The 27,720-nt window shown below is 39.0% G+C and overlaps 1 protein-coding gene across 2 annotated transcripts in view; it reads left to right on the top strand.

Annotated features, from left to right (window-relative positions):
* Positions 1-27,720, top strand: part of ascc3 (activating signal cointegrator 1 complex subunit 3) — a 339,566-nt gene that overhangs the window by 241,906 nt on the left and 69,940 nt on the right. For both annotated transcript variants that reach the window (XM_007899134.2, XM_007899135.2), the window contains exons 18-30: positions 72-236; positions 1,792-1,878; positions 5,936-6,112; positions 10,306-10,531; positions 11,288-11,442; positions 16,641-16,739; positions 17,813-17,981; positions 18,929-19,149; positions 19,472-19,557; positions 21,022-21,188; positions 22,308-22,453; positions 22,821-22,941; positions 24,896-25,038. In XM_007899134.2, coding sequence (XP_007897325.1) covers positions 72-236; positions 1,792-1,878; positions 5,936-6,112; positions 10,306-10,531; positions 11,288-11,442; positions 16,641-16,739; positions 17,813-17,981; positions 18,929-19,149; positions 19,472-19,557; positions 21,022-21,188; positions 22,308-22,453; positions 22,821-22,941; positions 24,896-25,038 — 1,962 coding nt within the window. The remainder of the gene's footprint in view (positions 1-71; positions 237-1,791; positions 1,879-5,935; positions 6,113-10,305; positions 10,532-11,287; positions 11,443-16,640; positions 16,740-17,812; positions 17,982-18,928; positions 19,150-19,471; positions 19,558-21,021; positions 21,189-22,307; positions 22,454-22,820; positions 22,942-24,895; positions 25,039-27,720) is intronic.

Raw genomic sequence — 27,720 nt, forward strand, 5'->3', positions numbered from 1 at the left:
CTGCTAAGTACCATTTGTTTTGTGTGGCCCCACCCTGCTGTACTTACCATTCACCTATGTCTCCCATGCAGATGGATTATGGGCTTGAAAAGTATAGGACAGAGCTGGTTATTGAGGCTGGACGAAAATTAGATAAAGCCAGAATGGTTCGTTTCGAAGAGAGGACGGGTTATTTTTCAATAACAGATCTTGGCAGAACTGCCAGCCATTACTACATTCAATATAACACTATTGAGGTATGTAGTTAAGCAATCATATGCACATCTGAAAATCATCACGTCAGCCTGCCTCTCTTGGCAGCATGTTTGCTTCAGAGTCAGAATGTTGTGGCTTCAAGCCTCATGTTGGGACTTTTTGCTCCTGGTGTAGACTGACACTCTAGTGCATTGCAAGGGGAGCTGCGCATTGTCAGGGGTGCTGTCATTTGGATGAGACATTAACAACAACTTGCATTTAAATAGCACCACTCATGCATGGCAGCGGCCTAGAGCGCTTGACAGTGGCGGAGCAAGCCGCCAAGTCAGGGGGAGGGGGGAAGTGACTCTAGGCACAGTCAAAGAGGAAGGTTTTCAGTCGCTACCTGTGGAGTCCTGTAGCTCAGTGGTTAGAGCACTCGCTTTGCAAGTGAGAGACCTGAGTTCAATTCCAGGCAGGGCGAAACCTTGGGCAAGTTTCCTTACTCCACACGCCTAATAATAATCCCTTCAAAACCCCAAACAATAATAAATTGGTCATTTTCAATCTACGACTGTTTGTGGGACACTGCTGTGCGCAATTGGCTGCCGCGTTCGCCCACAAATATACAGTCAATTCACTTTACAGTGTGTTCTGTGAAGCGCTTTGGGACGTCCTCCTGACGTGAAAAGCGCTATATCTAATGCAAGGATTATTATTATTATTATTATTATAAGATAGGGAAGGAGGGGTCAAGGCAAAGGGATAGAGGAAGTGTTCCAGGGTTTTGGGGTGTAGTGGCTGAAGGCATGCCCCTGTTGATGGGATGAAAGGCATGAGGGACAAGCAGCAGGTCAGAGCCAGTCGAATGAAAGCAGCGAGTAGCTACCTTGAAATCGATCCATTCTGTGATAGGAAGCCATTAGAGCCCGTCTAGAACTGGTGTGATGGGAGTTATGGAGTTTAGTACGGGTGAATATGCGGGAGGCGGAGTTTTGTATTCACTGTATTTTGCAGATAGTGCAGCTGGGGAGACCAGGGAGTAGGGCATTACCCTGAACTCCCAACTGCCTGTCCAGGTGGATGTTAAAGATCCCAAGGTACTATTTCAAGTGCTTTGAGATGTCCTCCCAACTTGAATGCCCTGCCTGGTGCAGAAGTTGTACAGTATCCACATTAGTTTTCAAGAGGGAACTAGATAGATATCTAACAATGAATAATTTGCTGAAGTTGTGGGGAAAAGACAGATAAATGGACTGAATCGATTTCTCTTTGAAAGAGCTATTTTAGACATGATGGGCTGAATGGCCTTGTATGCTATAAATTTATATGGTTCCATTGCAAGCTGATGTCGGTTTAAATCTAAATTATTTTGTAATGCTTACTCTTTAGTGCTCAGCAAATGATTTTGGACTGACATGGGTCAATCAGTTATGACCTCATTTGCCCAGAAAAATATACAGTCAATTCACTTGACAATATATCCTTGAAGTGCTTTGAGACATCTCGAAGACGTGATGTGGCGCTATATCAAATGAAAGGATTATTATTGTATTATTATATTACCAAAGCACAAGCCATGCCAGTTTATTTACAAGTTTTCACTTTTACTTTCAGACTTTCAACGAACTATTCAATGCTCACAGCACTGAAGCAGATATCTTTGCTGTTGTGTCTAAAGCTGAAGAATTTGAGCAGATCAAGGTAAAATGACTAGGGGATTAAAGTACTGGGTGCTTCACCATGGAGCATTTGTTCAAGCGCTGAGTGGCTGATGAAGGATGAGCTAAACCAGTTAACGATCGCCCATTGAATGTATTGCCAGGAAATCTTTTGTACTTGAATGGTTATGCCATCATTCTGAAAGGAAAGAGTTAATGAGCTTGTATGTTTAGAGGACAGAAGATGAAGATGTATATGTTTGAAATGATGCAGTCATTTAATGATGAATATCACAAGGTCAATTTTTCATAGACTTTGGCATCCTTTCTGGATAACATTTGTTTGTGGGGCATAGCTAGGTATTACTAGAGACTCCAGTGTATTTGTTAGGAGTGTCAGGATTGCTCTCTTGCCACCAATTCTTAGTCTCGGAGCTTGGACACTTGGAGGTTGGCAATGGAGAGTTGGGAGGGGTGGGGGATTGCCAAGTGGAGATTGCTCTCCTGCTGTACAGGGAGTGGAGCCAGAGGTGAGGAGCAGCAGCGCGAGGCTGCCAGCTCCAGAAGAAAAAATCACCTGAAGAAGGGAAGGCTGTGCAAGGAACTGAGAATGGGAACAAGAGATGTTCCCACATCTGGGATCTTTTGAGTTTGAAGGAGAGAAGGCAAGAGGACTGAAGTCCCTTACTGTGGGTGCCCTCTACACACATTTTACCTGATCTAAAGTGTTGGGTCAACTAAATGTGATTTGTTTGTTCACAAACTATGGCTGGCATTGACTGTTTCTTCCACAACCCTCCATGCCCAGTACAATAAGATCCATTGTCCACTAAATTGACAGTCACTAACAATCAGAATCATCTCTTATTGTCAAACTTAGTTGAAATTATCCACACTAGTTTTATATGGGACAGATAGAGCAGCATTCTAAATTCAATTTCAGTCTAGATGCCAGAGGCAACAGGAGAATGTGCTAATTTACTGCCCTACGAGTTTCCCAATAATCATTTTAATGCCCAGTTTCTTAGTCTTCAACAGCTATACACACATCAAACCACTTAGTTTGCCATTGAAAGCACTGTCTGGTGAGCTGCCTGCTGCTTGTCCAGCTAGGTCCCCCCTACTCATTAGGGCTTTGGCTTGCAGGGTTAACAGCAGTTGAGTGAGAAGAATTATTTCTCCCAGTGACTGGTCTGCCCTCCAGTGGCCAGCTGTTCTGTCATCAGCAGTGCCCTGGAACACTGCAGACCCGTCTGGTTTAGGAGTCGGACTACCGAGACTGCCACAGAGGGTTAACTGGATTCTGACATTCCATTGCTAAGCACATCACTTTGGAGCTAGTTCAGCGCTAAGGAAAGTCCACTTACCTTCCTCCCACCCCCCACCCCACAGGAGTCACTCATCGATCATATGACATCTGACAAGCGCAAGTTTGAGCCTTTACAAGGTGGATGACAGGTACCAGAAACTCCCTTCGAGCTGGTAGGCAACACAGCTCAGCGTGAAATATGCGAGAGCATTGCTACCATCTTCCTCCCCATAGCTCGGACACACATCCCTTCCCATTGAGTGATGGTTCCACTATTTGGAGGTGTGGAGCTTAAGCATCAGCTGCTTACCTGTCTCGGTAGATTCTAAGCCCTGAATGTATGAATATGTGTTCACAGTAACTCCACCCAGCAGCTGTCGTCCCAAGCCTCAGTTTCCTCATCACTTTTCAGTCTGTCTTCATTGGGGTGGGAGGATCTTTATAGGGTAGCTTGTGCCACCTTCATATTCTTAAGGTCCAAATCCAATACCGTGTACCAGGCTTACTTAACGCTAGCTGCTTAATTCAGGTCCTCATGTGATGGGGGTTTGGTAAATCGACATGTCTGCTTAGAAACCGACTCCGCCTCTGGGGTGCTAGGCAACACTTCAGTGTAGGTTGGAGCTCTCCTTCCCAGCAGCCGCTTCCCCTGTTTACCACATGTCCACTACATTAATGATCCTGGACTTCAAAAATGGGCTGAATAAAATTGCATGTTTATTGTAGGTTTTATGATAGCTGTCAGTCAATCACATTACCAGGATGTGCCAACCCTGGGATTGCTGTAAAGTAGTGCTGATTCATACCAACAACAACAATTTACATTTAATATAACTCCCTTCACATAGGATAACATGCATTAGACAGCACATGCATTGCTTTGTATGCAAGGTATCAAATCTACACTAAAGTTCCTGAAAACAGGCTAGTATTATGTGACATTGAGTACCAGAAGCTTATTGCTCAGGAAGGTCTTAGTAGCCACCATACACCCTAGTCATAAAGCTATTTTACTGTGCAATGGTTTAAAAGTGCACAACAGTGCAAATATTTTATTGATATCTTGAGAACTATAGAAAAGTTATAATGTTGAAAAAAGCAATCCAAGGCACAGATTTTCTTTTTAAACTTTATAGGAACAGTTTAATTTTTAAAATATTTTTTGAGATGGGAACCAATTATGTTTTAGTAAAGAAGCTACACTGGTAACTGAATAAATATGGCTATTTTTCATATACAGCTATTCTAGGAGTCAATTCCTTTTTTTCCTGCGATAAGCAAGTAAATGAAAAGGAAAAAGAAAGTCAAAGAGTTCACCTCACCTGAGCAACAGTGTAGAAGGTCCTTCCTTCTGGATTAAAGAGAAAATGGCTAAATAGACCTTTTGTTCCCTGGACTACTAGAGTTAATAACCACACTATCTGAGCCTGAATCTCCTGTTAGTCAGGTGCAGCCTTTAGCTACAATTTGGTGAAGTGTTGTAAATGAAATAGCTGTTTGTATCACTGCTGTTCAGCAAATTCTCAACTTACATGCTGCACTTTGGAAGTGAAAGAACTCCAGTCCGAGCATATTGGCTTACTCCTTTTCTTGTTTCTCGTTTCTTTGAAGCTGTTTATTTTATAGATGTGTTATACTCTATATGTTTTATGAATGCAGAATATATGTTTCTATGGGGAGGACTGAAAATGCAATATTTGTAACAAGAAGTTGAGTGATTCCTGCAAATAACCTCTCTTTCTCTGTGCTCTCTTTTAAAGCACGTCTCAGAACCAATAACAGGAAAGTCTTTACTCTATAGTAATATCCTGTGAATGTGCTTTCTGGGAAGTACTCTGAAGTGAAAGTCGCTTTACAAAATCTATAATGTAATACCCATTATTGTGGGAACTCCACTCCAATGCGCTCAAAAGTAGGTTGCATTAGAGAGGAGTTTTCACTGATTGATGTGATGCACATGTGGTTATCAGTAGGAATCACAGTTTGTGACAACTTGTTACAAATATCACATTTTCACTCTTGTAGTGATATATATTTTGTATCCATAAAACATAAATTACACATCCATGGATATCATGTTTTTGAGGTTTTGGACCTGAAATGCCCAGTAACTTCCTTGAGCCAGAGAAGCAGGTTTCACATTCAGCCGTTTGTTGGTTCTCAAATTCTGTGGGATTAGATTTTGCCAACACATCATGTTGACTTTAAGAAGCCATTTGTATGTGGACTCTATTCACAGGTCACTGGTAACACCCATAAAGAATTAAATATGACCCAACAATCGCAAACTGGAAAATGCTCCCTTTTGATACTAACATACAAGCTTTACAAGTCATTAAATCTTCAATAGGGGCTAGGGTAGGTAGGATAGAGAGCGTAAAATCAGCCAGGGTTCCCTGAATGCGATCCAAATCTGCTAATAGGATAAAGCTCAACTGCAATTTAAGACGAAAGGTTCTCGAGCAGACCATTGAACTGCATTTAAGCTTTTTAATCTTATTAATGAGCTGGTTGCGCAACTATCTCTAAAAACATTAAAAACTAAATCACAAGAGTAATGTCAGACGAGGAGATATAAATCCTGTTTTCCGTTCCAAATCACTCTGATACTAGAAGCAATGATCAATGACTCCAGCAGCACAGATCCAGCATACAACACAACATGTCCTGGACTGAGTCCATTTTGCATTTGTATTGAAGGGTGAAATCAGAATGAAAAGGTGAATTTTCAAAGGTTATTTCCATGAAATTCCTTTCTTGCTATTTCATGTTTGTCCTTATGTTGCTGTAGGTTCGAGATGAAGAGCTGGAGGAGCTTGATCAATTGCTTTGCAACTACTGTGAGCTCCCTGCTGCGGGTGGAGTAGAAAATGCTTATGGGAAAGTTAACATTCTTCTCCAAACCTACATTAGCCATGGCGAGTTGGACAGCTTCTCCCTCATTTCTGACTCTGCCTACGTTGCTCAGGTAAGGTTGTTTCTTGTATGTATGACACATTTTGATTTTTCAGTGGTCTTTACTTAAATGTAGTCCTTTTAAACTATGCAGTAGGACAATGTGATAATATCTTTGCTGCGTACAGTCACATGCACTTCACCCATTAATTTGCATCACACATCAACATCAGTGGATCTGGAAAATAGTTTGGTTTCCCAGAGGCAGAGAGTTTGCTGGTTTTAGTTGTGGAGGGGCTGGGGGAGGGTGGGGGGAAGAGGGGAGGAGAAACCTATATAGCTATATAGCGTATTGTATCTTGGATGTGAAGCTTCTGATGGGGACTGGATTCAGTTTATTGCAGTGTGCAAGTGATGCTGAAACTCTTGAGTGCCACTGTGTTTGCAAAGGAACCCAAACACTGCATTTGGCATTCACAAGTGATGTTTGTTAGTCATATTAGCTGCAACATTAATTTAATTTCTGATCAGTTATATTTTTGTAAAGCATTTTTAGATATTTACTTTTTTACATCAAAAATGCTATATAAATGCAATTTATTACTAAGTGCCCGAAAATTTGCAATGCTGCTCAGCCCTTTACGGGCAGTCCCACAATGTGTGCAGCCAATATCATCCCATCAGCAATTATTGTGCTTACCTACCAACACAGTCTGTGAACACAAGAAGTCAGGCTGTGGGTCAGTTTAAATAGAGAACTGTTACTTGTTGTAATGTGTGTTGAGTTGGGGTGCATTTTGTTCACAGCTTGCGTTACACTAGAGCCGATACAATATTACTTCTTTAGAATAACATAGTTGGGAGTTGGATGAATATACTTGTACATTCAAGTTTTTGAACTGCACCTACATCTGTAGCAAATTAATTGCAGTACGTTTATGAAATAATCTTAGCAATTTCGTGGGTAGATAATGCATTGAAAGATGAGAATTATAGAACACAGGAATAAACTTCTTTATTCTTAGGATATTTCCAGTAATTTGAAATATTCAAATGAGGCGGATTTTGATATATAAACTTTTGGTTTAATTAGGAGAAAGATATTTCTCAGTGCAGTACTAAATGTTATCTCTTAAGGTTGGAATGTCTTACCCATTATCGTTCATTAAATTCCAAATACTTTTGCCACATTGTTAATTACACTTTTAAGCAATCATGTAGGAAATAAATTAAGAAGATATTATTCATTGTCATACTCCAGAATAAAATAATGGCTTGTAGTGTAGGAAACTACGTGGTGAGAAAACCTGCAGTCTAAATCTGGATTCATTAATAAAGATACTGAGTGGGTTTTCTTCCCAGTAATGGGAAAGATTTCATGCCAACTCAAATATATTTGGCATCAAGAGTAGAATTTCTGTCGATGTGAATTTCTTCTATTTTTCTTTTTTAAAGAATCCCATTAGAAATCACTACATATTAGGCCCTATTCAAAATGTTAGATCGAAGGTGAGTCAATGAATATGGGTGATTTTTTAAATAAAAGAAATGAACAAACAAAAAACATCTGAAAAGCAAGACCTGGCCCAGGGAAACCATAACTTATAGTGCATAGAATATTATCAGAGATATAAAGACTAGGCTACCTTTATGTTGCATTTGCCCCCAAAGTACACAGTCACTTCACTTTACAGTATATTCTGTGAAATCCTTTGAGACTTCCTCCCGACATGAAACATGCTATAACAAATGTAAAGATTATTATTATTAATCTATATTGGAAAAAGCAAATGATCCCCTCCCTTCTCCCCAACCTCAACTGCAGCCCCGCTTGCTGACCCAGCAAAGAAAGTGTGAACTCTAGCAGGAGAAATTAAAATGTACCATAAATTCTAAAAGATGTTATAGTTGATGTGTTTTTTAAAAAAAGTGGATCAATGCATTCAAAGAAATTGTAAATATCTTTGTAGCTAAGTGGTTAATCAATTGGACAGCGATATAATAGTACATTGCTGAGGTTGCCCTACTGCATTATTCAGTGCAGCATAAATACAATAAGAGATAGATCATTGCCAGGAATACTCTTATAACTGAATTTAAATTGGTTTCTTTTGGTATAGAATGCTGCTGAAATGAATAGTCAAATGCATTAAAATTGTAACACTACTTAAGAAATTCAGGAATCTGTTAATTGCCAAGTTTCAATTATCCCCTAGATTTGAGGGTGGGGGTGGTGGGGGTTCGTAGTAAAGGTTATTAAGATTATTATTAAGGTGGATGAGGGTGGAGAAACGGTGGAGGAGGATGGCGTGATCGACTGTGTCGAACACGGCAGAGGGATCAGGGAGAACAATGAGACTGATGCTTATTTATCAGAAGCAAGGAAAACTGTTTGCTTCAGAAGCCTATGTGTAAGAATTTCCTTTTAAAATAACATTTTTACTTGATGAAGTTAAAGAGATGTTTCATTATGGTGTAATAAATAGGAAATTGTAGAGGTGATTATTCTACATAGAGGTGATTGTATTTAACTTAGAGGGATATATCAAATATACCTAGAGTTCCTAAAAGGTTAGAAACGTGATGAGTGCCTTGGAAGGAAGAAGTAATTGTACCTAACATTGAACATCTGGCTAAACCTTATAAGATACATCTGAGTTAGGCACACCGATATATCAAGTTCCTATCTACAAATTTAATCTGTCCTTGTTGCTGAGCAAATTGCTACTATGGTAGTTAGTGGTGCACGCATGCTGAAATTTGGCACATTCTAACTGCATTGGATACTTCTTTATTTTGTTTTTCCTTTCATTAGCCACGGTGTGATTCTGTTTTCTTTTCACTAACACCACCTGGTCATTTTTATATTAATAATTTTACAATGTATTTGTCTAAACAAAACATGGTTACTTTATTACTTCCTCCGAAGTGATACTGTAATTTAGCTTCTTCTTACTAGCGAGTGCTATACTTTATTCTCATACGCAAAGGAAACTAAATTAATGCTGTTCAAAAGGCCAGTAATATGAGTGCTTCATAGTTTGTGCTGTGGGAAATCTCCTTCCTCTCATATATCCGGTTAAAGTGCTATGTATCAAACTTCTGGGATGCTGGTTTGATATTTAAATATTTTGAGTATTATTTCAACATCATTGTTAATAAAAGAGAAGGTGCAGAATAATGGAATCTTGTTTAAGGTGACCCCATCAAAATGCATTGATTTCATTCCAAAAACTCAGAGCCTGTGTTTTATGAGGCGCATTATAAAATGGCTGCTAGTCAGCGCTTTTGGGTTGTCAGCTTGCCACTGACCTCGCTTCCTGCACTCAGGAACCTCTCGTGAGCTTTTCCAGTAAGTATTGGGCCACCACTAAACACCAAGAGGTCTACCATTGCCTACGCACAATGTTGATGAAACCAACCAATCAACACCATAAGCATGACGCACGTCTGATGCACACCGTAAGCCCAGAGCATAACCGCGCTGTAAGTGGACAGGCATTATGTATCTTAACTCAACTTAATTTAAGCCTTTATCCTATGAAGCACTGAAATGCAGCAAGCTCCCCACGTCAACAGTGGTCACTATCGGTTCTGGCAACACCAATGGCAGCACTGAAATCATGAGACTGGCTATGGTGCCCAGCAATTGTACTGAATTCATGAGGGTGGGGAAGTTCACACCAGAAGCTAACAGAAATTTGCAATTTATTTTAACAGATTCGATAATAATTAAAATTTGTTACAAAGCACAGCAATTTTCACATCTGTATTTCAGAACAAATTAAAAAACTTAAAGAATGAAACCCATCGCTGAATGGTACCAGATTGAACTAGAACATGCTAGAACCTGGGTTTCAGGAGATAATTTGAGTGATCCGCCATTAGAAATTCTGGGCTGCACCTTTTAGGAAAGTATAAAAGTGTAAGAATGACAAAAGGCCATTTAAGTGCATTTGCTTCCAGGAAGCACTCAGATTATTTTTATTTAACCGTTGCACCAATCTTCGGAAAATTCTTAGATGTTACTAATATAACTCCAGGGCCATCGTAAAACACAATTTTATATTGGGTTACCAGTGTTTCACATGAAACCAATCCTAACACCATATCACAATGGGGTTTATACTTTATTTTGAAATAACATGGATGTAGGGGAAATCATCAAGTAGACTGATTGTGTTTCTTACTGGTATTGTTTTAAGTACAGACTATTTAATTTTTATACATGTATCTCAAAAATATGACTTGATTCTCTGTTTGCAGAATGCAGCTCGAATCATGAGAGCACTTTTTGAGATTGCCCTGCGAAAGCGCTGGCCTGCAATGACCTACCGACTGCAGAACTTATGCAAGATCATTGACAGGCGACTGTGGGGATGGTGCAACCCACTACGTCAGTTCTCTGTTCTGCCAGGTCATGTATTAGCAAAGTTGGAAGAAAAGAAACTTACCATAGATAAGATGAAAGATATGCGCAAAGATGAAATAGGTAAGGTTATTCGAAAAAGACTACCAATCTCTTACAGATTGTCACAATTTTGTGTATAATTTATTTAATACAGATATGTTCTGTATTATTATCTTATTTGATTGTTGTATATTTGTTGACATAATTAAGTCTGAAAAATAGTCTGACTTTTAACAATCCGGTCAACAGAGGATTGACTCATTCAAAATTCTGTAAGTTAACTTTGAGAAATAATTGGCAGCTATAAAACGGTACTTTTTCTGTAGATACAAGATGCTTTCAATGTTACATATCAGGTTTTTCATGTATGTCATAAGTCTGTTTGCCTGAGATTTCACGTACAGTAGTCTATTTCTCTTTAATTATTTTTAATGGGATGCCCTTTGAGATCGCATTTGTTTACCTCAGCCCTCCAGTATAACATATAGTATATGACACTGAATTCATTTGAAAAGTTTAGAATTTTGTTTTTAACAAAATTGGATTAGAATTGACATCAAATAAAGCTTACTAAAAGGTGGTCTTTGGGTCTCGTCTATCGAGGGATTCTATATTCCATTCTTTTAATAGGGAAAAGTTTATTTGTTTCACAATAGTAGTTCATAGTTTGCTAAAAGTACAATTACAAGGGAGATCAAAAGGAAAATTAATTTACATTGGAAAATCTCACAGCAGGCTTGTTAAATAAGGCCATTTGCTAGTGCAGTTTGATTGCCTGTCTATGGTTTCTTGCGATTAAGTACAATTGTTTGACCAAATGTTATTTATTCGGTGCAGGTCACATGCTACATCATGTAAATATAGGGTTAAAGGTGAAGCAGTGCGTCCATCAAATTCCTTCCATATCTTTGGAGGTGGCAATCCAGCCCATCACACGCACTGTACTTCGCGTTCGACTGACCATTACTCCAGACTTCAAATGGCATGACCAGGTAAAATTTCAAATAATAATAATCGTATGCATTTGGTATAATGCCTTATCACATTATTGAAAGGACTCAAAGGGCTTCACAGGGTTTACTGCTTATTTCCTTTCAACTCTATATTATGGTTATGATGCAGAAAATTGGGGCTTCTATTTTCAAGTAAGTATTTTGGCTCATATTTATTATCATTGCACATTAAATCCCATTTTGCCTTCCTAATGTTACACTTGAGGGACCAACATAAGGTTTTCTAAGTTCTGTGACAATCTTGTGGCTTATCTCAGTCAGATATGCTTCCTCAGTTTGACAGCTGGACACAGTAGATGAAGAAAAGGAAAGTATTCAAACCCCAGGCAAGAAACACCTGGATCTCCTATTTTATTTCTTTCTGCTGACTCTTCCAAAGTATTGGTGGTATTATGGGAGAGATCAGAATAACTTTCTCAACACCAATTAATCAAGGAAAGATAAATGATAAGAGGGCAGTTACAAGAAAAACATCTTTTAAATACTATATTAATAGAACAGTGTTCTATACATTTTCTTTCATTTTTTCATTAGAAAAAATGCTGTGTTTTTCTTTATATTGTTCCAATTAGGGTTTGAAAATATATTTAGGAATTCTAGCCATATCATCCACTGATTTAAATCTCCAGGGAACTACTGTCAAATGCACTGAAATCTTTATATAGGATATTATAGGTGCTAAATCAATGAATGTGATTATGAATATCCAAGAATTTTGGCCCCAAACTGATAACTGCAGAACTGATCTGAATGTTAAATAGAGGCAGGGTCAAGCCTCCAAAAGGTCTTGTGCCGTTTCCAGCTTTACACCAGATGCAGCATAAGTGCAAATGGTTCCAAGCAAACCTGTTGCTGCTTAATTGCCAGGCAAGCTGATGTGCCACATTTTGGTTTCCAGTATAAGTAAATTGCCAAAAGGACAGGCCACATTAGAATTGTCACTGTTATTTAATGTAGACCTTTGCACATACCTGCTAAAAGCTGTGCTTCACACCGGACAGGCTATAATGATCAGGGCTGTCAAGTGTTCCACAGGTACAGCAACACTGGCATTGCATTTTCTCTGAATGAAAATGTCTGAGGTAGATAATAATAATAATCCTTGCATTTGATATAGCGCCTTATCACGTCTTCGAGACATCTCAAAGCACTTCACAGAATAAACTGTAAGTGAATTTACTGTATATTTTGTGGGTGAAATGCAGCAGCCAATTGCGCACAGCAGTGTCCCACAAACCGTCTTGGATTGAGTGATCAATTTATTATTTAAAAAATATATATTTTAAGGAATTATTACCCCCAGAAAAGCGATCCGCCAATCGACTAACAACCGGGTTCCTATTTACTGCTAGGTAAAAGAGGCGTGTGGAGAAAGGAAACTTGTCCAACGTTTCACCCTGCCCAGGAATCAAACCCAGGTCTCTCGCTTGCAAGGACTACAGATGTGGTCTGAAAGCAAGAAAGAGTAAATAGCTTAGTCAGAGCTAATGTTCTTGGAGTTATCACTAATGTAAATGAGTGTGAGATGAATAAGGAACTATATTGTCATTTTTGATTTATTCAGAACCAGGTTACACATCATTAACCTTTTGAACTTTACCATGAAAGAAAGGTTTGCATATTGTGTGCATGTTAAAAGAAGGATTTGCAACCACGCAGGGATTATTTTGTTTTGTCACTCGCATTAAAACTGGTCATTCAAAACCATATTTAAAGAGGCTTTAGTGGGTGCAAGACCTGTGTTGGATTTTATAGCAGATTGGATTTCATCATAATGGTGAGCTAACCCATCACTAGCTATCGTGTTAATGAGATTGCCATCTTGTAACGTGCAAACCTGCTGCCACTCTGTATTGGAGGAAGATCTGGGTTGGTTTTCAATTGAGACTTGTGGGAGCCATCCTCTCAACCTGCTTTTCTATTGAGGCCCCTTCCCTTAGCCCATGGTATAAAGACCTACTTTGTGAGCAAAGGGTTATTTTTAGCAACTGTTTGAATGTATCCAGGATAGTTGGTCGCAGTACAGTATACAATGCAAATTATGGAACGAGAAAAGAACAATTGGCCTCATTACCTAGATAACTGGGCTAGACCTGGAAAAGATCTAAGACATCAAGTCTTATCATTGATGTCACTGCATCCATTTTTATTTCCTAGAAAATGTTATGCATCAATAGTCCCTGAACGCCAAACAACATCCTCAAAGGGGAAACTCCTGAATTGGTTTTCTAAAAGAGCTCCCAAACCCTGTTAGGACATAGGGTTCAGTTATTCAAAGGTGTTAAATGCTCACTTTTTATCAGAGCCTCTATAAGTCAGAGCAAGGTTCAGTATGTGCAAATGAGATTGATTTGGGCAGAACATATATCCTGTATTATGGCATGTATTAATGATCTTTTCCACTAGAAAATATTTAATGTGCAAGCCAAACATTTTTGTAAGTACATATGAAATGTGAAAATGGAAATGGCCGGTTGAGAAATATTTCTGGTAAAAAATCTAGAACCTCGTGGAAGCTTGGCTGTGTGTCACACCAACCCGCTGGAAGTCGGCTTGGATGCCGATCTCCTGCCAGGTACAGGGGGCTTGGTTACAGTGAAATTTGGTTAATTAAATAGCGGATAATCCAATTTATTGAATAGAATTTAGAAATTTCAAGCCATTTGCATGCCTATTCGGTTAATTGAATATACAAAGGCATACAAATAATTTGGTTTATTGAATAATTTTCCCATGACATTGGTATAAAAAAACAATTCTGAGTCCAGGTAACTGCATTGTCCCAAATGAGGTCGGAGGTCACGTGGCTTGAGCTCCAGGAGATTAGTTTCCTCTTATGTTTAGTCTGATTATATGAATAGTTTGGTTTATTGGATACTTTTTGCTGTCAAATAGAGCATTCAATGAACAGAATTTCACTGTACTTACAATTCAACGTCACGAAAGTCAGAAATAAGAACTGTATCTGGGTGAACCTCTCGCAGGTCACTGTGAGATGATCTGGAAGTGGAAGATTCAATATTTTCGAATCCTGTTACAAATGCGTGTAAATCAGAGCATGGTGCCTCTAAAACGTTTCAAAGAGTTTACAAAATATTTATCATAAAAACAGGGAGAGCTGGGAAAACTCAGCAGGTCAGGCAGCAGCTATGGAGAAAGGAAAGTGAGTCAATGTTTCAGGTCCATGACGAAGGGTCGTGGACCCGAAACGTTGACTGACTTTCCCTTCTCCATAGATGCTGCCTTACCTGCTGAGTTTTCCCAGCTCTCTGTTTTCGTTTCAGATTTCCAGCATCTGCAGTATTTTGTGTTTTGTACAAAATATTTGTTGTGTGCTTTGGGGTGACTCTTGTTTCAGTTTCACTTGTTTCAGTTTGAAGTGGCACATGTCAGTTTCCATGTGTCTGAAGCAGTACTTACTGCTCAAGACTGCAGCCACTCATTGACTTGTTTGAGGTGCTCAACCTGATTTCTCTATTCGTGCCATGAGAAGCCCATTTTCAGATTTCAAGCTGGAAACTCTGTTGCTTCTGTCAAAATGCCATAAGTCTCTGAGTTCACAGTAGAAATATTTAACTGTCCTGAGTTCAGCCCTAAATTTGAAAGGACAAGCAAAGCCTTCTGGGAATATCAGCCTAAAATCATTCCTCAAAATATTTGTAGAGCTGCAATTTAATGTGTTTCTTGGATTAAAATCTGAACACGGAAGATGCTGTTATCCATGAAGTGAGTATTTACACAGCCAATATACAGTTCAGATGGGATTCAACCCAATGATCACCTTCATTGTGTAACAGTAAGTCCAAATCTGGAATAATATCTACTCTAACATGTCTCCAATTTAGGACTATGGTCTTGAGATCATGTATAACTATAACAACAACTTTTATATTGTGCTTTTCACATCTCAATTTGAATGAAGATGAAATAAGACAGGATAACCAGGAGATAAAATCCACATTTCTTTTTGAGACCATTTTAGTAATTCTGTCTGCCATTACCAACTCAATGGAGGGTTACTTTGCTCCACACCTTCACATTGGTATGGGGTAAAGCACTGCTCCCGATATGGTAAGCTTTACAAATGTATCCCACTTGTGCAAAGATTTATACTATATAATATATATAAAAATATTATGGTTTATTGCATAATTTTATATATAAATATTTATATATACATCTATTACATAATATATTTATATAATATTTAAATGTATCTCTAGCTGCCAAATTTATTCAATTGATTGGACTGAGCCAATGTGTCAGCCTGGCAGAGTGGTAGCACTCTCACCTCTGAGTCAGAAGGTTGTGGGTTCAAGTCCCCCCCATTGGGACTTGGAATCACATTGTCTAAGTTGACACAGTGCAGTATTGAGGGGGTGTTGCATTGTTAACAGTGTCGTCCTTCGAATGAGACATTAAACCGAGTTCCCATCTTCCTGTTCAGATGGATGTTAAAGATCCATGGCACTATTCAAAATGAGAAGGGCGTTTCTCCAGGTGTCCTGGCCAACAGTCCCCCAAATAAAATTGCTTACTCACTCCATGGCTGTTTGTGGGACATTGCTGTGCGCAACTGACTACCACATTTCACCCACAAAATTCACAGTCTTTTCCACAATTCTGTGTGATCTCAATTTTGAGATAAAAAAAATTTAACGGGTTAAGCGGAACCAGTACTGTTTTTTTGCAATCAGGGTGTGGTATTTGGATAAAACATTTTACAGTATATACTGCTTTGAGATGTCTCAATTATATGATAAGGCAATGATGCATTTAATCCAAGGATTGTTATTTTAATAACTAAAATTACTGTAACTAAGAAACGGTTTGCATTTTAATTTGTAAATAATTCTGTTAAATCAGCACTTTGGAACGACCTTCTGCTGTACCGAATGAAAGGTTTTATTTTTAATAACTTGTTGTTTTCTTATATGCTTTTAACTTTTGTACATATTGTGTTGCAGCAGAATATTAAGATTTTGATGATGACTGAAATCTTTCTTAATGTCCTCTGAATCTCTGATACTGTAACACCTTTCTAAAAAATAGATATCCGTCCCCTGAGAAATGCATGGTATTGCAACAGAATAGAGGACATCAATGTAAATTGTCTTACAAGCATTTCAGATAGTTATCCTTGTACTGCAATTGGACAATGTTATTTATTCCCATAGGTTCATGGATCTGTAGGTGAGCCCTGGTGGATCTGGGTGGAAGATCCTGTGAATGACCACATTTATCATTCAGAATATTTCCTCCTTCAAAAGAAACAGGTGAGCTGGAAACCACAAAACTAACGTGAATCACAGCACCTTTCCCACAGCCAGTACATTTGTGGTTTGTGGTTGTTCCTATTTTAATAAAGTAGGGTTAATGCATTCCTGCACTTACTACACGGTTCCTAAGCCATACTTTCAGAGAACACGTTTTTGCTCAGTAGATCTGGGAGACAGTGGAAAGATGTTTTCATTATGTGGCGAAACATCAGAATGAAATCTTGGTAAAGTTAATATCCTTGTGTCCATTATTAATGGGCTATTCTCATTAAAATATTACACTGCTAAGGTCATTAGTTTTACCAACAAACTGAGAATACCTCCAATATGTCTACAAGATAGTAGTTATTTGAAGACAAATGCTGGATGTATAAACTAGAGCAGTCATATCTCATGTAATCTGTCCTCTAATGTAATCTGTCCTTGTACTGTATAATATAAAGTATGTTGGGGAAAGTCAATTGGCTTGTGAAATGTTTCTAGAAGCAGATGTTATGGATAAAAGACTAGATTTTCTTGCACCTTAATTGGCAACCTGACAGTTGTTCACTGATCCACTATTCATTCTCGGTACTCATTCTTAATGATATATTGGGGGGTTTCCAACTTGGTCGTATTGCAATGATCTACTTTGCAGATCAAAATTAAATCTTGGGCCGTATACATAAAGTTAACACTTGACAAAGCATGCCCTGAGCGATCTGAAGACATGAATTGTGGTACTACATCAGAAACTTGAATTCATGTGACATCTTTCCCATAAAAAGTCTCAACATGATTGACAAATATAGTGGTGAGCACTGAGCAGGGAAATAAGAAATTTAAAGATTTTGTCCAAAAAAGTTTGTCCAAGCTCTTTAGCTAATGAAACAAACAATTGTTTTCGATAGTGATGGTATATCATTAGTAGCACTAAAGAATAAAACAATAAGTTGTATTCTAGGGGAAAGTAGATAAAAATAGCTGATATGTACGATATCAGAATGAGTAGTTGCAAATTGTTTGCATGAAATTTAAACAGACATGATTTTTCATTCTGATTCTTTCATTTTCTTTCGTGTTGTATTCAGGTTTTGACCAAAGAGTCACAACTGTTGGTATTTACCATTCCTATCTTTGAGCCATTGCCATCTCAGTACTACATTCGGGCTGTATCTGACAGGTGGCTGGGAGCTGAGGCTGTGTGCATCATTAACTTTCAGCATCTGATCCTACCTGAAAGGCATCCTCCTCACACTGGTAATGTGACTTTGAAAACACCTCAAAATGTTTTCAAATTATTGATGAAATGAATGCAACTGCCATTGAATAGTGTCACAAATGGAATTCTCTCCCTGCAAAAGCAGGAAATCTAACCTAATATCAGCTGCAAGATCATATTGACTTAACATTTTAAGATCACTCAAAACTGGAAAATTCTTAAATTTAATTTGGAAACTGATTCTTTATAATAACAGCAAAAAATCGTTTCCAAATTACCAAATAAACAAAATTACAATTGTATCACGCCTTTCACATTGGGAGGACGTCCCAAGGCACTGGGCAATCAGTGTTTCGGACCCGAGCTGGGGATCGGGATCAGGGAGAGTGAGGGCAGTGGGGGAAGGAGGGTGACTGAAGGCACGGTCGAAGGGTAGGGTCTTGAGATGGGTCTTGAAGGAGGAAAGAGAGGGGATGAGGTGGAGTGACTGGTTTGGAGTTCCAGAGGGTGGGGTCGGAGTGGCTAAAGGCCTGCCGCCAATTGAGAGGCGGGCGAGGTGGGGGACGTGAAGCAGGCCGGAGCCCTCTGAGCGGAGGGAGCGGGCAGATTGGTAGGGGTTTAGGCAGTCGCAGAGGTAGGGGGGAGCAAGGCCATGGAGGGCTTTGAAAGTGAGGACCAGAATCCTCTGTGTGATGGGAAGTCAGTCTTAATTAAGTCTGAATTTAAGAATTTTCCACAATTCTGCGTGATCTTAAATTTTAAGACAATATGGTCTTGACAGCTTAAGTAGAACCGGCAATATTTTTTTTTCAGCAATCAAAAGTGTAGTATTTGGATAATATCCCTTCCTCTTTTAAAGCAGCCCATATTGTTGCAGTTAAAAAAAAGGGTTTCTTATTTATTTTATCATTAAAGAGAACCTTTGGGTTAGTGCGTCTCTATTGCTTACTACGTGTGACGTGTTCAAGTTATTTGTATTTTCCAGAATTGCTTGACCTGCAGCCGTTACCTATCAGTGCTTTGGGGAACCATGAGTATGAAGCATTGTACAAGTTCACTCACTTCAACCCAATTCAGACTCAGATATTCCACACCTTGTATCACACTGACTGTAACGTGCTGCTCGGAGCTCCCACAGGATCTGGAAAGACAGTCGCAGCCGAGCTTGCTATTTTTCGAGTTTTCAACGAGTACCCAACTTCCAAGGTTATTTTTGTGTTGTTTTGTTTTTTACTTTTCTTGCTTTTTCCGTATGGATGTAATATCTCCTAAAAGTTCAATATTAATTTTACCCAGTTAAGTTTAATGTTGTAAAGTAAATAAAGTAAGACATGATATCAGTAAAACATTTTTACCAATCCTAACTTCTAATAAAAACATTCCTTTCTCTGATTGTTAACATTCCAAACTAACCTGTTGTATTTAAGAGAATTCTACTCTGTACAGTGAAGGTAGAAACAGTTCATTGATTTTTCTAAAGCTTCATCTAGTGACCTTTTACCTCTTTGGAATGGTTTTTCATTTCTAGGCTGTTTACATTGCCCCTCTGAAGGCTCTAGTCCGTGAACGAATGGAAGATTGGAAAATCAGGATTGCGGAGAAACTGGGTAAAAAGTAAGCATGAGACAAACTTTTCTGACTATCTCTTACAGCTGTTTCATGCTTGATTCTCTATTGTCAAGTCAATTATGGGAATTTTTGTTTTCCATGTCTCTACAAATCCGACTGGTATTCCCATCTGTGGCGTGCCCCAGGGTTGCTGTGTATTTTGTGGCAGTCTCACTGCCCTTATGTGTAGTTCAGCAAATGTTCAGGGACATGGATCAGTAATTAAGCTGCTAGTGCACGAGGCATCCTGTGGTGATGTGGAGAAAACTAGAATGTATGCTTTTAATCAGTGGCCGTGGTGCTACAAAGCCCTGTGCTTTATATTTTTATTTTCTATTATTTCTCTCAGTTTTTTAAATTTTAACAAAATGCACAGAATTAACTTAACCAGGGAAGAGTGGGCAGGGTAGGAAGCGAAGCGATTTCTGGAAACAGCTCAGCGATTAGGTCAATGGCACACAAACACGCTTGGCCCATTAAAAAATTTTGCATCCTCCGCTCACCTGACTTTCCAGATGTTCCATTCTCATTTTAGTTTTACCCCCAAATGATTTCCAGGCCACTCTGTATCAACACATATATTTTGTAGGAGAAGGGGGAATTTTTGTGAATGTAGTTGTGTTTTCCTGGTTTATTTTCATGTCAAATCCTCCTCCAGTACTTTATAGGCAAACAGAACATGATTAATAGCACTTTGGTAATGTAGAGTTTGAAGGAGCTTTCAATCATTTTTCTGGTCAAATCTGGCAATTTTAATGAGAACAACCTCAACCACTAGCTAAGTATAATTAAACACCAAATTAATCATTTTCTGTTTTTAAAAAAAGCAATTGAAATGTATAGCCCAGATTATAACAATAATAATACACCTACCTTGCCTTTTATGTAGCTCCTTTTACATTTAAACACTTCAAACTTTTCCATATTTCTACAAATTCTCCTGGTATTCCCATTTGTGGCATGCCTCACGGTTGGACTACTCCTGTTTCTATGTTTTAAACGTAAGTTTGTATTTGGAGGCAAACAAATACATAACTTGCTGAAGCAATTTGTTATATTTAAAAAAAGGAAAGAAACTCAGTTGATCAGTGAATCATAACCAGATTTTTAAAGGTAACAACAATTGTTTTGGGAAAACCTTTCATAATTCCTTCTTTCACAGCTATGATCTAAGATTGTTCTACATGCCTTCACCCTTTAACTAAAACATTTCTTCCGCACTTCCATATGATTTTTGTTGTCCTTATTTTGAAGCTATGACCCTTTGTTCTTCAAGTTTGTACACAACAGAAAAACGTAATTTCATTCACATTGATGATGTAGTGTCCACTGAGAAAACTATCAATTTTATAAATTCACAATGAGACTTTGTGAATCATCTGAAGGAATATGTAAAATCAAATAAACTTGTTCCCTGATGCTTTAAGGTCTTGTACAAATTCCTCATCTGTAGCATGTGTGTGTCCTCAGAGTAGTGGAACTGACTGGTGATGTGACTCCCGACATGAGGGCGATTGCCAAGGCGGACCTTATCGTTACCACCCCTGAGAAGTGGGATGGCGTCAGCAGAAGCTGGCAGAACAGGAGCTACGTCACGAAGGTGTCAATTCTCATTATAGACGAGATCCATTTGCTAGGTGAGCAATGGCATTAAAAACTGTTCGTAGAAAACTGGTATATCCAAACCTTTCAATGTCTTCCTATATGTGAGACGATTTATTCTGTGTTTAAATTCCTTAGTTTGGCCTGCACAGATATGCAATCTGCGTAATCCATTTAATATGTTTTGCATGTTTTAGTGAAACTCTTAAGTTTATTAAACCCTTTTAAGAATGCAACAAGAAATTAATGCAGTGACAGGGCAACACATTTAGACTTCTCTGTTTCTCTATATTCACCCCTTATCACTCCTATTACCTGATGCTACAGGAACCAAAGGTCTTCCAAGTCCTTTGCGTGTGAACCTGTCTACTGAGTGCCAATGGCCATTCACAATGAAAAGGGTCATCACAACAGAGTATGATCCTGTTCTCACCATTTATTGATGGCTATACTTCATCCGGGAGGGGGCAGGGGGGGCACTGGTTGGGGAGCAAGAACCTTAGCTGATGTTTCTCCCCCTGCCTCTTGTTTGCCCAAGGGCAGTGAAGATAATTGCACCCTACAACTGGCCCAACTGCAATTTGTATACCTCGCCACATAGCAGAATTTTTTTTAAGTTTGTTTATAATAAAATCTTGTTTTTGCCTGAAAATACATTTCTGAGCTCAGAAGAAAGTATTTTTAAAAGCTTTGAAGAAATCGGATCTCTTCCTAATAATTTGTAATTTTCTTAGACATTTCACAGTCACTTCACTTTACAGTGTATCCGAAGAAGCAATTTAATACGTCTCAAATCAAACAAATTTAGGGATAAATTTATTTATAGAACCAGTACCAGCACTGTGTCCTTTTCAATCACCTGACACAGAATAAAAGTTGAATACTATGCTTACATTACTGAATTGCTAGTTACTGCACTCCTGCCGTTGTGAGCTTGACTGTGTTGAAAAAATCTGCCTGCCTTGAGATCCCTGTGGATCAATCATTTTGGCTGCTAGTTGTCTACTCGGTGTCTCTCTCGGAGCACTTCAGCCTAGTCCACAAAAGTGAAAGATTGTTTACGGGTCCATATTGTTGTTTATGGTGGAGAAGGACTGTTGAAGGTTATCCAGAGATCAGTACCTGTACTTTAAAAAAGTGTAACTGTTTTGCAGGGGATGAGAGAGGTCCTGTACTGGAGGTAATTGTGTCCCGAACCAATTTCATCTCCTCGCACACCAAGATGCCTGTAAGGATTGTGGGACTGTCCACTGCATTGGCAAATGCCAAAGATTTGGCTGACTGGTTAAATATCAATCAGGTAAAGGCAATGAATTGCAGCTCATCTGCTCATAGCAAATGCATTACTTTTGGCTGCAATTTGCAAATGACCAATTTGATGTTTCAGTTCACAAGCAGACATTTGAACAGTGCACAGACGCATCTAAACACATCCAGGTGGTTTAACGGTATACTGAAGAATCCATTCGACTATTGTGCAGCAGTGTGCACATTATCTGCATCATTTCATCACAGTGTAGATTAAAGCCGCAACTATTGAATATGTGCACGTATGTTTTAACAGATCAAGTGCAGCAACTACTTTTTAGCTGTCATCTANTTTTTGAGTTATAAAGAATTATATGTAAAATAAGTTAATGCATTGTGTTTTTTTTTCTATGATTTAGAATGGTTTGTTTAACTTCAGACCATCTGTTCGTCCAGTTCCTCTTGAAGTTCATATTCATGGCTTCCCCGGACAGCATTACTGCCCTCGCATGGCTGGCATGAACAAGCCAGCATTCCAAGGTAATTTTCAGTATTACAGAGGCTGCAATGCAGTTTTAAGACACCAAATATATTCATCTGCTCCAATGCTGATGTTTTGGGGATTTACAGTGTATTGTAGGCTGCATTAACTATTGCTGTATACCTCATAAGAATATTTGATCCCAGTACCCAGCTTTGGGAGAAAAAACAGTGATAGTGGCTGAAAGTTGTCACTTTGGATTTGTTCTGAAGGATTTTATGCTCAAGTCACTTCATTGATCTCTGGTTTGTTAATTCAGTAGCTTCAGAAATATTTTGTCATTTATTTCTCTAGTACAAGGAAACTCCACTATAACACTCTTTCATATAGCACTACCTTATTTACAGTCTACTGTGGTCAGAAGTGTGATCTTTCCAGGGATAACCAGGTGATTTCCCTGTCCCTAAATAAAAGCCCTGTAGCTCAGTGGTTAGAGCACTCTCCTTGCTGGCAGGACGAAACCTTGGGCAAGTTTCCTTACTCCACACGCCTAATAATAATCCTTCCAAAACAAAAAAACAATAATAAATTGATCATTTTCAATCCACGACTGTTTGTGGGACACTGCTGTGCGCAATTGGCTGCCGTGTTTCACCCACAAATATACAGTCAATTCATTTTACAGTATATTCTGTGAAGCGCTTTGAGACGTCTAGAAGATGTGAAAAGCACTATATCAAATGCAAGGATTATTATTATAAAAAACAACTTCCAGGTCATCAAATTGCTGCTTAAGTCACTTCCTACATGCATACACTGCTGGCATCACATGCAAAGGAAACTGCTGATCCATTTATTTGTATCTCATGTTAGAACGGGCTGACCATGCTATAAGAAGGTTTCTTTTCCCTGTATTATTGTAATTGTTTGTTCCATTTGGGGGCATTTTCTTTTTCTTAACCAATTTTCCAATGTTCCCCGCTCTGTATCAGCTTTGTTCAGCGCCTTACTCTGATGGCTTGACCAAACTCACAAGTGAGGGTTCACTCTAAAAAAAAATCCCCGGTTTCCTGCCCTGTCTGAATCCAAAAACCATGCACTTCAACTGTTTTCTTGTATCCAGCACTTAAAGTTTAAGATCAAGTCATGACGCCTGCCAAGTATCATGTTCCAAGCATAATAACTGTTTTGTGGTTTTAATTTTTCTTCCGAATAGCAAACAAGTTCTACAGCTGTGCACAAAGCATGTGGCATTGACCTCTGCCCCTCATTCCTGGTGGCCACCAATCACAGAGCCAACAACTCAGACCAGAGATTTGGGGGTCTGGCCCCATTGTAAACGAGCCGGGCAGTCGCCGGTCTTGATCCCTCACTAGAAAAACGAAGTGTCGACAAAGCATCCTGTTTGTGTCTGCCTAATAAAAGAGCAGTCAATATTACAATAATAATCCTGCCATTTGATATAGCGCCTTATCACGTCATCAAAACAACTCAAAGCGCTTCACAGGATTTTTCTGTGAAGTGTAGTGACTGTAAAGGCGATTTTGTAGGCAAAGTATAAAAGTAAATAAATAAAAGTTAAGACACTGAGGGAAACTGGAGCTTTCAGTGTGCAAGTGGCCATCCTATTTCACTTTGGCAAGTATTTGTTAATTCCATTGAGAATGCATTCAGTATTGATCATGCAACAGCTGAAAAAAAATTCTTAAATGCTTAACCACTGTGTTTTCAAGCTGACAGTTTCTGATCGTTTTGGGTCAGTCTCATTACAGGTATATAGCTGAGCTAATTAGCTGTATGACATAAATGTGGGTATCGATTGTGAGGAGGCTGCTCAGGACAGCTCAGATTAATTATAACTTGACAGTTGCAAAGTACTAAAACGCTAATGAACAATAAATCTGTCCCAGCCTATTCAGCTACACCTGTTCCTAAAGCACCAACAAGCCATTAGACGTCAACCTTTTACAAATAGTTCTGTTTGATTGTTTGTTTATTTCTTTTTTCTAACAGCTATTCGGAGCCATTCCCCAACAAAGCCTGTGCTGATCTTTGTGTCGTCCAGGCGTCAGACTCGCCTCACAGCTCTGGATTTGATTGCCTTCCTGGCAGCAGAAGATGACCCTAAACAGTGGTTACACATGGACGAGAGGGAGGTAAAGTGCACAGTTTAAATATGAACTGCGAGATGCCTGCAATTTCAAAAAATAACATTTATTAATAGAAAAACGCTTTATAATCACCTTACCACATCAAAACATCTCAGGGGACCTCACAAGTCGCAACACGCAAGTGACTGTTTTCATAGGCAAATGTAGCAGCCATTTGGACCACTAATATCGAGGATTATTGCGAGGATATTGGAAGAAACTTCCTTCTCTTTCTAAATATAGCTTGGAATCTTTAGCATCCACTTAAAACACATGCACCTCTGACATTGCAGGACTCTGCTGCTGTCTGTATATTTGGTTTTGGTGCCAATTATAATCAAATAGCTTGTCGACATTCACGGTCCAAACTCACACGTGAATAATGATCACTTGGTCAAGGTAAAAAGGGTTGCTACTGCCTGTGGATCTGTACCCTAACAGGTGTCAGCAAATTGAATCAGCATAAACTTGCAAACACTGTCCTCCTGGCAAGTGACTGAGCCCACTCGAGAGAAAACAATTCTGTGGCTGGGGAGTGTGAAATATCACCTCTGCTCGGCAAATCTAGCCCCCTCCTCACTGCAACAACTATGGTGAACAAATATTTTTTATAAAAAGACTAGAAACCTCTCTGCAGACTAGAACTTACAAAAATATGATCATCTCACGTCAAACGAGAATCAAGGATAATGGTCAGCGTGGCTCAGTGGTAGCACTCTCACCTCTGAGTCAGAAAGTTGTGGGTTCAAGCCCCACGTCAGGACTTAGTCTTAAGCTGACATTCCAATGCAGTGCTGGGGAACGTTGCATTATCGAACGTAGAGTCCTTCGGATGAGACGTTAAACCGAGGTCCCGTCTGCCTGTTCAGATGGACATTAAAGGTCCCATGGAACTATTCGTAAAAAGAAGGGAGCTTGTCTTGGCCAACAACCTCCCAAATAAAATTGGTCACTCACTCCATGGCTGTTTGTGGGACATTGATGTGCGCAATTGCCTGCCATGTTTCACCCTCAAAATACAGTCAGTCCACGTTACAGTATATCCTGTGAAGCACTTTGAGATGTCTCAACGACGTGATAAGGCGCTATATCAAATGCAAGGATTATTATTATATAATCTCTCAGAGCACTTTACAGGGAGAGGATTGGACACCAAGCAAGGTAGAGGGAGGAGGCCATAGGCACATTCCAGCAGTGAATTTCACATTCCCTCGAGCCTCTGTCTTTCCTAGACATCCAAATATTGGAAGGAGAAGCTCTGACTACTTTCCACCCCAGCCCCTAAATTTAGGGGTTCTGAGGCCATTTGAAGCGTTCTTGCCCCCGTTCTGGCTGAGATTGGCTTGTTAAGCACAACCTAGAGAAGCTATTGTGCGATGCGCTGCATGCTGTCTTCTGTAATTTATTTCAATCTGTCAACAGGCACAAGTGCGTTGTGGATGATTTGCAAAAAGGAATATCTGAGAACCAGATGTGTGCTCACACCCTGCTATGTTGCGTAATTGAGGAAAAGTTTCCTTTGGTTTGCATAGGAGGATACTACCCTGGTGTAATTGGAATGTTGTGTAGAGCTAGTGGTGGAACTCAATGCAGAATTAAACCATTCTGCCCTTCACAACTCTGACAAGGCCAATACAATTTTTGTGCAGCTTACTAATGTTTATTTTCTAACGTTCAATTACTGGTAATGTCTGCAAGCTGCTAGATGTACTAGAGACTAATGTATACCTGGCAAAAGTATCTCTTCAATTAACTACAAAATGATGTCCAGGAATTTGATTGCAGTATTTTTATTTTTCCCTACAAAATTCTTGTTGTTTTAGAATTTATTTGTTGTTCAGCATCCCTGATATAGAAATGTATAGTAGTGTATCAAACCAGAAAATAATTATTATGCATCTGGCCAGACCCATTTTCTAAATATTAATTGTCTCTAAGTTTCAAACTGCTGAGTCCCCAACACCAACATAAACATAGCAAATTTCCTCTTGAAGTTGTTCACAATATCCACTTCAATCCATTATCACCTACTTGAGCAAATGTTTTCACCCACTGCACAAAGCAGATAAATCTAAACTCTGTTAACTTTTCCAAACATCTGAACTTGAATTATAACTCCCTTTTTTGGGCTTCTTGATTATATCTTGACTGTATGTCAGCCTGCCTCAGTTGATAGCACTCTTGTCTTTGAGTCAGAAAGTTGATTCAAGCTCCACATTAGAACTTTGAACTCACTACACTCAATGCAGTGCCGGGGATATGCTTCAATTCCAGAAGTACCGGCCTTCGGATGAGACGTTAAACCAAGGTACCGCCTGCTAGTTCATATGGATGTTAAAGATTCCATTGCATTATTCGAAAAGAGAAGAAAGTTTTTTCCATTTCCTGCCCAACAACCCTCCAAATACAGATTGGAACCCAGTTGTTAGTCGATTGGTGGATCGCTTTTCCGGGGATAATAATACCTTCAAAATAATAATAATAATAAATTGGTCACTCAATCCACGACTGTTTGTGGGACAATGCAGTGTGCAATTAGCTGCCGTGTTTTGCCCACAAAATATACAGTCAATTCACTTTACTGTATATTCTGTGAAGTGCTTTGAGCGTCTCGAAGAAGCAATAAGGCGCTATATCAAATGCAAGGATTATTATTATTTACTTCATGGATGTTTGTGGGACATTGCT

This window comes from Callorhinchus milii, unplaced genomic scaffold (genome assembly GCF_018977255.1).
Source record: "Callorhinchus milii isolate IMCB2004 unplaced genomic scaffold, IMCB_Cmil_1.0 Scaffold3, whole genome shotgun sequence".
Taxonomy (NCBI): domain Eukaryota; kingdom Metazoa; phylum Chordata; class Chondrichthyes; order Chimaeriformes; family Callorhinchidae; genus Callorhinchus; species Callorhinchus milii.